Raw genomic sequence first — 11,430 nt, 5'->3', positions numbered from 1 at the left:
GCACGGTCACAACAAGAGCAGGATGACGCTCAATTTAAAGCCACAGTAAATTCAGACAGTCAAACTGGACTCAGCGGAGGGAGTGTGAACGACTGTTCACCGCCGCCACCTCCGACACTCTCCCCGCAGATTCATTGCTTGATGCAGTGGAACACTGGAGGATGATAGGAGTGGTGGTTGTTTTCCTTCATGATATCTTCTTTCTCCTGGTTGCATCATGAAAATGACTGAAGAAATGAGCAGAGCGATCTTGCTGATTCCGCACTGCGAGGCTGCGTTTTCCACTCGGGTGAATAAATGAGGCGTCCAAACAAAACACTCCTTTCCTCCGTTTGGGTTGCTGAAGCTGCACAAAACTAAAAGTCCGAACTGAAGTTGTCAATGTAAAATCAATATCGAATCAACGCACTGTTTATCTCATCATGAGGCTTATAAAGGAGGAAGCGATGAAGTTCAAAAAGACCTCAGTCTGAAAAAACATTTAAAAACTAGACGTGATCAATCGCCCGGAACGTTCATACGTGGAATCGAATGTTCTCGTCCTCACATGATTATTCCTCACCATTCTCACCAGTGAAATATTCAAGTACCACAGCATGAAGCAGAAAATCAATCAAGGCATGTTTGAGATATGAAGAATTTTGTAAAAATCAAGAATCCAATATGGCCGCCACAGGAAGTGAACATTTCAGATTGAACGTTTCTCAATTAAAGCTCCCTGTCTTGTTGGACAAATGAAACCAAACAATGAATCAAATCCCATAAAAATATTCAAGATATTTAAGTGGGGGGAGGGGGGGGGGGGGTCCAATATGGCTGCCATATAGAGTTGGTGACAGTGACAAGAAAACTGCAGGATGCAACACAGACCGTACCAAAAACATGAAAAACTGTGTCATAGGATTTGGAGAAAAGGAAAAAAGATTAACAGCCACAAAACATCAGTGGGAAATAGCTCACACCTCGATTATATGCCAATCTGCCGCTATTGTCCGTGTGCAGGATGTGTGAATCTGATTAAACGTTAAAAAACATCCTTTCTTGTTAAAAACAAAATCGATCTTGGATACATCCTTTCATCCAAATCTGCATCATATGATGTTTACACTTGAGAAGCTGACTGCTCCAGTATAGTTTTTGCATAAAGCTGAAGAAAGTTGGACGTAAAAACAGACGACCACAGGTGGAAACACAAGGAGGTAAGAAAGACTTCCATGGGGGCAACTTGTCTAATCTTCTGATTTTATCTCTCCGAAAAACGAAGGCCCGGTGCGTCTCAGAAGCTTAGCATGTCATTACAAGCATGAAAAGAGATTCTGCAATAAAACAAAAGTACAAAACCTTAAAAATGATTGAAAATGACGAGTAAGAAAAACGTTTGAAGCCTTGACATTTTCCGGGGGAGAGGGTACCAGCTCCTGAGTTACGACTCTTCTGTTGAGGATAGCAGGACAAGACATCATATTTCTAGTAAAACTCCTGTAATTGAGTTGGCATGCTTTTAACACCATCTGAATAATACAGCAAGCACACAATTTCCCATCTCACAGCGAAGCTGGTGCAAACCTATACATCAATTAATCAGAGGCATTTAAATCTTCGTATGACATGAAGCCGCACAAGAAAAGTGTCTGTATCACTGAAAATATGATTACGTTTTCGCTGATTGGAAATCTTTTGTTAATAATATTGTTGTTTTTGTGAATCAGTAACAGTTGTAGCGTCATTAAAATCAATCTAATTAATAGCTCAATTTAAACAGGACAATTGAGGCTGTGACAGCAAAGTCCAGTTTGTTTTGTCAAGTTGAGACACAACCAAAGAAGAGCATAATGTGCTGAAACACAATGTCATCGCACAACTAGAGAAGAATACAATTAACAAACCCGCTGAATAATATCGTTGCACGTTTCCAACATGGTTTTAGTAGACGAGGGTACCAGTAGGCTTCAAAGTTCCTTACTATGGTTGGATTTGCAGAACTTTGGACCAGAATCATCCCCCAAAATTCTTGTGATGTCACAAACCTATCCATTTTTTTTCTGTGCACAGAGAAAATGTCCTCTTTAAATATTTAATGTGTAAACAGCCATCCATTGCCAAACTTTGCAATACATATCAAGCATTCAGCTGAAGGAACAAGAAGAGAAAACCATGGAGGTGACTTCACGGGGGTACACGGAAAATTGGCTAAATACGGCCCCAGATCCAAAACCAGCATGTCAACCGTTTCAATTCAGCCCCCAACGTCATCAGAGGAAAACAAGCATCCTTCAATACGTTGACAAAATATAGTGAATCTCTCTGATCACAATGGGTCCAAAAGAAGGTCCTGTCACCTTTTAGATGGGACTTTACGCTTCACGCTCTTGTCGACAATAGTAAAAGGTCAGCGTCTGCAGCATTTTCATTAAAAAATAAAATATTGAGTTGTCCAAAATCAATGGAGCTCAATCATCACTTATGGGCCTCTAGACATGTGTGGTGGATACTGCTTGTGCTAGCTGGCATTTAGCCTGTCCTAGCCAGGGTTTTTAGCTCGTGCTAAATGGTGTTGTGTTGACAAGCTAGAAGGAACCATACTACTGACTCAACCTTCAGCAGCTGCGATGAATTCTTTAAAAAAAAAAAATGTTAAAGTTGACTCACATTTTGTCATTATGGAGAGAGCATTCATGTTGTTCAAGGACGCTAACTTCTCCAAGATTTGACAAAGAAAATAAGCTACCAAGCTAACCACCTTTGTTGTAAGGACTAGGACTATTTTGCCATAAATGATGGTGCAATGCGCACTAAGCTTACGCACATGTTCATTATTGTGCTACACATTACAGTAAAATCCGGTTTTATAATGACAGACTTAATGACAAGCCCCAGGTCAGAGTAAGCCAAAGTTAATAAGCAAACTTAACTGCAGTTTAAGCCAGAAAGCAAACTTTAGCATTAGCTTATAAGCCAAGTAGAAATGTACGGCAAAACAAAGAAATATTTTCAATTGCAATTTTCATGCAAGAAAAGGTTTACATTAAGAGAAAGTATGTTTCTTTCCCTCTCCAAGATGGTCTTACTTAGAAGCAAACGAAAACAATTTAATGTTTTGAAGGAAATAGGCTAATTATACATTTTGCCGAAGAGGCAGCTGGTGAGGGATTGGACAGGTGCCAGCGCCACACATGACAAATCTCTCCCAACAATTTTGCATCTGTCACCCTGGAAAGCAGAAGCCACCTGTCACTAGGCTACTTGATCAAATTCATCATGATCCGCAAACCTAAAAACATACCAAAATAACAGCAACAACAAAGAGAAAAAAAACCCCACTAACCATGATCTCCATGTGCTGTGACCTTGTTTTAACTGTTTTTCTTCGGGGAAGCAGTATCATGGGGCGGCACTGAGCGCTGTCACCTCACAGCAAGAAGGTTCCGGGTTTGAGTCCCGGCTCCAGCTCAGGATCTTTCTGTGTGGAGTCTCCATGTTCTCCCTGTTCCTGTGTGGGTTCTCTCTGGTACTCCAGCTTCCTCCCACAGTCCAAAGACATCAAGAGGGAACGAGGCTGATTGATACTCTAAACTGACTGTAGGTGTGACTGTGAGTGTGAATGGTTGTCTGTCTCTATGTGTTGGCCCTGCAGTGAGCCCGGCCGCTCACCTGAAGGCTGCTGGGATAGGCTACAGCCCCCCCCCACCAGAATAAGTGGAAGAAAATGGATGGATGAATGGGAACAGTATCCTAACAGAGGTAGGCTGACTGTGTTCCCGCCCGCTGTAGATCAGTTGTAAAGCACCGTTGCGCTCTTCTCAAGAGGAACGTCACGGTGATCTTTAACCTGCATGATGCAGTGGGATGTGAGATAAAGGGGACGCAGAAGGAAGAGGCATCTACGGTCCCTGGACGCTGTTTTCTACACACCACCATCTGCTACCATCTGGGTGCAGATTTGACATTGATGACTTTGTTATCCAACAGAGTGCTAGCAGAACTATTCAACTATTCTTTTAACCTGTTTCAAAGGCAAAAGAATTTTTGGACACAAGCATTTGTTCATCCTTATATATAAGTAAACCTGGGATGTACATGATGGGGGGGGGGGGCATGAATGGTTGTAGGTTAATGTAAGTAGTGTTTACACAAGCAAATTCAATTACTGACCAGCTCAGTGGAAGTATGAATAAGATGTATGTAAACACACTGAATCCTACAGTATTCCAGTGTGATAAAGCACTGTGATAGAACCTGCAAATGACACTGTACCGGAGAGAAAGAGAGAGGAGACTGTGAATATAAGAGGATAACAGCCATGATTTATTCAGTGATGAAAGGCACCCTGTTATTTTATTTATGATCTATTTAAATATAGCACATGTGAATTAAATAAGTGATTGAAAATGGATGTTTCAACCTACATGTAGATTCCGCACATGCACACTCGCCTCCGTACAGCAAAATACTTATTAGCCGTAGACCTGTAACACAAAAACAAACCTGCACCGCAGCAGGCTGGTCTCGTTCGGAGAGGGAGGCTAACAATTTATCACAGCTCTTTGGTTATATCGAGGAAAAGTTCACCCTGCGTTGGTTCTGAAGGGTTCACATTACAACAAGTAGGGACCAGAAGAGTTTTCCTTTACAGCTTCTCTGTTTAGCCAGCATCACTCACTGAAGCTCTCATGGTCGATTCACAGAAAAAGAATTTAGTTGACGTTTTTGTAAATATTAGTATTTTCTTTTATGTGAGAAAGTCAGTAACAAGTCTGTGTGTTCCCATTTCAACAACGGTTCATCCAATCATTTTCAAACCTGCCATGTTGTGTCCAAAGGAAGTTCAGTGACAAGTTGAGCGTCGTTTAGATGAATGATTCACACTGAAGACCAAAAATGAGTTTTTTCTCTGTTGGATGCTGAACAGAGTCTGTCGCTGCAGGTACGTAAAGAAGCAATAGATGAAGACGGTCCAGTAACGAAAGTGAAATATCATCACGTTATAATGGATTGGATGGCTTCAGTGTTTTGTGATGACACAGATACCAGGGCCTTGCACTAGTTTTGTTGAATTAGCTTTAGAAATGTAAGAATTTAGAGATGTTTGACCCAAAAAGATTATTTTGCCCTTCAAGTGCAAATACAGTATGTGTCTTGACCTTACAACAATGCTTTCCCTTCCTGCATCACTTCATTGTGCAGAATGTGAAAAGAGCTGGCCGCATACATTTAACTTGAAGCGAATTGCAACTGAAACCGTAAAACGATCCAAAAATGATCGTTTACCAGTTCTCATTTCATTGCGCTCACAGTCGCTCATGAAAGCACTGAACCAGACTTTTTTTTTTGGCTTATATCATAGAAGTGTTTTCTTGGATTACCGATGGGCTCACCTGGATACAGAAGATGCGGTTTATACCAAACAATGTGCTTAAGCCTGTGTAAACTGATGTTTCTGGATAGTTTGCTGTTGTTAGCCATCAGTCATCATTAGCTTCAAGCTAGATATGAGTGGCTGGTTCTCTCTGCATTCTGGAGTCACAAAGAAGCACTGCAGGGGAACAAAAACATCTGCGTAAGCTCAAGAAACCTATATGTGAGGAGTTGAAAGGCAAAATACTGTTTTGGAATCAAATACTGCTATAAAATAGTCTCACGAAATCCACTGTGGTCACTCAGAGCCGTATTTGCATATCTACTCGTGTCCGAGCACTGATTGACTGAAGGAGCTTCCTCTTCCTCGGCTTGTATGGTGACATTTAACGATCTTCGTCGTCATAATTCCACACGGCAACGTCCCAACGGCCCGTTACTGTTTATTCCCCACCACCCAGCCAATATTAGATAGGTCAAGAAGAACATATGAAAGCTGATCCTCAAGGAATACAGGAAGTACTATGAGATCAATACTGCTATTTTCAGCAGCAAGAAAACCTCCTGGAATGACTTGGCCTGTCTTGCATTTTGGGTGAACGAGGGACTAATGGTGATTAAGTTTCATCTTTACTCTGCTGATTTTTGCTTGAGAATGGCGGAGGGCCACTGGGAAAATCTATGGTGATTAAATTGCACATTAAATTTCAGCACTCTGAGAATATTGACTGTGCCCTTTAATCTCACTCTCTAATAATGTGATAAAGGTTAAAGAATAAATGCTACAAATTAAAGCAAGTGTCATTAAAAACAATGAGAACCTTTCTCCAACTTTGAAAAGTTCAATACAGATATTTGGCTATGGGGGTGGGGGGTTGACTAAAGCTACTTTTGGGGACACAAACTGGACTTAAGACCAGTTAATTGGGGACAGCTTGATCAGTTATGTACTAAAGCAAGGTCTTCAACTGATAAAGCACTGGTTTTGGCTTCATGGTTAAGGTTAGGCCAGTAGTGGTTAGGGTAGGTCCTTAAAAAACACGTATCCCCAGATGTTACATAGTTTTTTCCTGACAGAATAGAATCCAAACAGTGTAATCATATATGTTGCAGATTATCAGGCAGTGCTATGGGTAATCTGAGGATCAAATTCATGCGGATTTGAGGATGTTCAAGATTTTGAACAGTCAGTAAAAAGTAATATCAATGTCACAGTGTATGCATGTTAATATCGCTGTATTATTTTCTGTTATTATTGTTCTGTTATGTAATTTTGTTGAATTGGAATTGTTGAAGCAGACTGTAACTACTGGGCAGAAAAACAACATTCATAGCCATGAACTGATTGAATTGTATGTGAAGACAATACATAACAATCGTGTACACCAATTAACAGCCACCAGCAACAGGGGTACGGCTCTGTACCTCATATTGCACCAGTAACAACTCATCATTTGCACTGCATATCTGTGCCAAGGTAATGTGTGTGCGTGCGTGCGTGCGTGCATGTGTGTGTGTGTGTATGTGTGTGTGTGTGTGTAAATGGAAGCACAGGAGCCAACTTCCAAATAAAGTGACCTGGAGCAGACCTGGGATATCTGCTGTTCCCAAGCACCAGAGGCTTTAAGGAAATATGGACTCGGGAGGCTGCCAGGGAAACCATCTGTGTGCTGTGTGAGTGCATAAGCTTCATCAGCTGTGCTGCCACCCTTATCTCTGCACCTCCGCTGCTGCTTCAGCACACAACCAAAAACAGTCCGTAGCTACTCTGCTTTACAAAGGTTTATGAATTTCATAATCACGCATATAAAATGAATCGGAGATAACTAGACTGTTTTTTTTCCCCCTACTGTTATTTTTCAAGTGATGTAATATGAACAATGTAAACCCATTACGCCAACCATGAAAAAAAGACATGTATGACTCTTTCACCCAGCCTGACCACGGTTCTCCTGAATTTCCCTTCCTGTTAAAAGTGAGGCTTTCCCTTGTCACTGTCGACAAGTGCTCAGTCACTGGGGAGTTGCTGGGTCAAGAAGAAGAGGAAGAAGTAGAGGGACGTCTAAACGCATTCTCACTCACGCTCTCGCTAATGTCACACATTTATCTGAGCTGTAGTTGGTATATGACACGCAGAAGGAAACAAAGTAGACTAGATTCTGGTGATAGCGTTATTACATTTTAAGCCTCCCCTGCTGAATATATCATAAACAGAAGTGTATCACACTCACCCAAGGATTTTTTTATTTTCTAAATTTACGAGAAAAGTTTAAAAAAGGTGTCTCTGTTTTTCTGAAATACCCTTGAAATCAAACTGCTCAGGGGGTTTCCAGTGAGTCCCTCCAGGTCACCTGCATGGAGGAGCCGCCTATCTCGCTACTCAGGCTCAATACTGTAACGAGGTCACTCAGCATTATATGACCAGTTACGGCTGCTTGACCACATTATAGTTATAATCTCGCCAATTCATAAAAATAATGAAAACATGTCTTATTAATTCATAGAAACTCCTACACTGACAAAGATATGAATCCAAATCTGAGGGACTATCCAGTATCAACATTTAAGGATTAGTCTCTTCACCCTCAACCACACGGTGAAATGTGGAGGATGGACTGTTGACACATTTCGCTGTTTTTAGGTTTCCAAGTCATGCTCCTCTCCCTCGGAGACATCACCGACAAGAGGGCGTCTCAATAAGGTCACCAGATCTGTCCGGATTCTGAGAAAAATAAGAGGATCTGTACACAATAAATGTTACTGACATAATATTATAGTTTGTTTTATGAGTATTTAACATTGTGTGATTCAGAAAGTACTTTTCCAACTCATTCCAACAAAATATCCCTTTGTGTAACTGTCCGTGTACAAGAAGAGAGTTTGAAATGTGCTGCTGTCAAAAACAAAAATGATAACTACTTAAAAACTGTTCATACTGGCAACATGGAAGTACTCCCATTGCAAGGTTTTATTTCTTTCGCTCTTATTACTCTTTGCTTTTGGGGGCAGTTCTTTTTTTATCACTTTCAAAGGACACCACTAAACAATCACATTGAATTGTACATTTACTTATGTTTTTTGTTGTTGGGGTCATTAATAAGTCCAAAATAAACTCAAACTCCATCTGGCTGTGCTGTTCTCTACCATGTGAAAATCGAATTACTGTGAGTTCATCAAACATCTATGAAGAAATCTTTTCGGCACTTTGTGTGTTTTTACAGTGTGTATTTGGATATAATGTGAATTTATTTTAGAGTGTTTACTTTTTCATGCACAAGCTGTAGACGTGCACCTTCATGTTGTACATTCTCGGTTTGTTGTTAAAAGCACACTCGAGAATTCTATTCCACCTTTATTGTCAGTCGCGTGTGTAAATGGCAATAAATCTACTGAATCTTAAAAGTTTGTGTTTTTAATTTCTGGACAAAAAAATTCTGTGAGGTTTTCATCAAAATTAGAGCCTCCAATCATGAAATAGGTTTTTTATCTGTTTGTGTCCTGCTTGCGTCGACGAGGTTAACGGCTCGGTGACGTTTGCGTCAGGTGGAGCAATCCCCCCACCTACCGGAGGGACCGCGTGACTACCACAGATTAGCTAAGCTTAAATAGCGGAAACATCTAGAACGGCGGGCTGGTCCACGGTTAGAAGAGCTCACGTTAATGATGAGTGGTATGGCGAATTTTAAAAACTGCGGCTCCGTGCTGGTGACGGGAGCCAGCCGGGGGCTCGGGCTGCAGATAGTGGAGAGTCTGGCGGGGGGAGGCTTCTCTCCGGGCAGGATCATAGCGGCCACCAGAAACCCCGAAACGGCGCCGGTAATCAGCTAAAGATAGCTAAGATGCTAAGCTAGCGTTGCTGGGGTACTGTATAAATGTGGTGATTCTAGAGTGAAACACGGGCTCGAGTCGAGCTGGGTTGCTGTTGATGTGCTTAAAGAAATAAGTGATAGAATAGCAGCCACCACTAGATGGCGCCAGAGTTCCATTTTTTTTTTACTCGAGATTTGCTTTTACCCCCAGAAACTTTTGGAACTGGCAGAGAAACACCCCAACATCCACATAGTTACTATGGGTAAGAGAGTGTATAAACATATTATACAACAAAACAAACATTTATATTTATTTGTTATTGTTAAATGCTTTTTTAAAGATATTTCCCGTGCTATTAATTGAAACATCTGTAATGCTTTTTTAGGCACATTTTGCTTGTTGAAAACAACTGAATAGTTCAATTTTCCCGTGTTGACGTGTGTCTGTCAGATGTGGTGAGCCAGGAGAGCATAGAGGCGTCCGTTAACGAGGTTCACCTGCTGGTACGCGAAGAGGGTCTCAACTGCCTCATCAACAATGCCGGGATCAACGTGGTGGCAGACTTTCACACTGTTACTGCAGAGAAGATGATGGAAAACTTCCAAACCAACGCTGTGGCTCCCCTCATGGTCACCAAGGTAATTAAGTGATGATGTATGTTGTTGCGGTCAGGAGCTCGTAGTTCACCACATCACGATATGATGGTTGGTTCAGCTGGAGCAGAACCAGTGAGTGTCTCATTTTCCTGAATGCTGCAAATTTAAAACAAAATGATGACAACAATGGAGGGATGGCAGTGAAGAATTGGCTTCTTTTCAAGAATCTGCAGTCTGGATTTCAGGCTGGACTACAGAGCAGTGCTCTAAGGACACTTCTGAAGTACAGTCACTAGGAGGCAGGGTGAAAATATGGCAAATTTTAAGTTTTGGGTAATAGGAGTGTACTTATTTGGTAGTTTCAGTTGAGGATCTTTAATAAGAATGTGATGTGTGTGTGTTTTCTTCTTTATCAGGCCTTCCTTCCCTTGCTGAAGCAGGCTGCTTCCAGAGGAGGGGCCGCCACAGGGATCATGGGTATCCAGAGGGCGGCTGTCATTAACATGACCTCCCTGCTTGGCTCTGTAGAACTCAACTGGGGGGAGAGGGCCAACAACTTCAAGTGGTACCCCTACAGGACGTCTAAGGTAGTGTTAATATGCGATGAAAACATCAAGGCTTGGTGTTGTGATTGATTGCAACTTCTCGGTTTCCCAGAGTGCCCTAAACATGGTGAGTCGCTGCATGGCTGTCGATCTGGAGCCTGATGGGATTCTCTGCATGGCTATACATCCTGGCTGGGTCCGCACTGACATGGGGGGGTCTGAGGTAAGAGCCCAGTAACCCTGGTACAGTCTGTTATTTGGGGCCATAGTGTAGCCAGCAAATATCCAGTCCGAGACTTAATTGTTCTGTTTGGATTTGAAAGACAACGAATAACAAGTAGCTAGTTTAGACACAGTTTAACAGTTTAAAACCGATATGATGGTCTTTTTAAATCATCAAGACGACAGACCTTGCATTTAAGACAATGCATTCTATTTCTTTTGCGCGCCACGTTAACTGTTTATGTGAAAGCGTCCTGCTCAAACTGGTCAAAGCTTCTCAAACAGAAACCAGAAGCTTCACTGGCCTGACTGTGTCTCCCTGGCCTACAGTTTCCATATTTAGATGCAGAATCTGTTTATAGAGCTTACTCTTGGACTGAATAGTGTGAAAATGGACCCACAGTGAATATTCTTGGCATGTGTTGTGTAAACAGTGCACTGTGTGAGGACCATATTTTGTTTTCCAGGCTCCACTAAGTCCAGAAGAGAGCATTTCTTCTGTCTTGTCTGTGATCGGTGGACTGACTGAGAAGGATCATGGCTCATTTCTGAACTTTACAGGAGAGCCGTTGCCTTGGTGACCCAGAGTAGAATAATTATGATTTTAGAGGCTTGAACCCTTGATCATTTGGATCTATGCAAAATGAGTGCTTCAGTTGTTCCTAGTTCAGAGTGATGGTTTGTAATGTAATTTAAGAGAAAACATCACAATTACAATGTGCATAAGGATTTATTCCTTGTTTAGTGAAGGCTTCAAAGTGTTGATAATGAATATGTGGAAGTGATACTGGATGTTGTGCAGGTTGTTGTTTTTTTTCCTTGACAACATTGTATTAATACAGTATACAGAATTTAAGCTGCAATCATAAATTAAAACTTTATAGTCTATTCTCCTGAATTTT

The 11,430-nt window shown here is 41.5% G+C and overlaps 1 protein-coding gene across 1 annotated transcript; it reads left to right on the top strand.

Moving 5' to 3' along the window:
- The first annotated feature begins 8,896 nt into the window (after window positions 1–8,896).
- LOC147258621 (uncharacterized) lies at window positions 8,897–11,426 on the top strand. The gene is made up of 6 exons (XM_086208572.1): window positions 8,897–9,171; window positions 9,376–9,427; window positions 9,616–9,803; window positions 10,178–10,348; window positions 10,419–10,529; window positions 10,996–11,426. Exons 1-6 carry the CDS (start codon window positions 9,016–9,018, stop codon window positions 11,107–11,109), a joined length of 792 nt encoding a protein of 263 aa, XP_086064698.1. The 5' UTR covers window positions 8,897–9,015; the 3' UTR covers window positions 11,110–11,426.
- Window positions 11,427–11,430: the final 4 nt, after the last annotated feature.

Source organism: Aulostomus chinensis, chromosome 7 (assembly GCF_037954235.1).
Source record: "Aulostomus chinensis isolate RoL2024-O1b breed Wild chromosome 7, RoL_Achi_v1.0, whole genome shotgun sequence".
Classification (NCBI taxonomy): domain Eukaryota; kingdom Metazoa; phylum Chordata; class Actinopteri; order Syngnathiformes; family Aulostomidae; genus Aulostomus; species Aulostomus chinensis.
The sequence above is the reverse complement of the archived record's forward strand: the minus strand, read 5'-3'. Positions and strand labels throughout refer to the sequence as shown.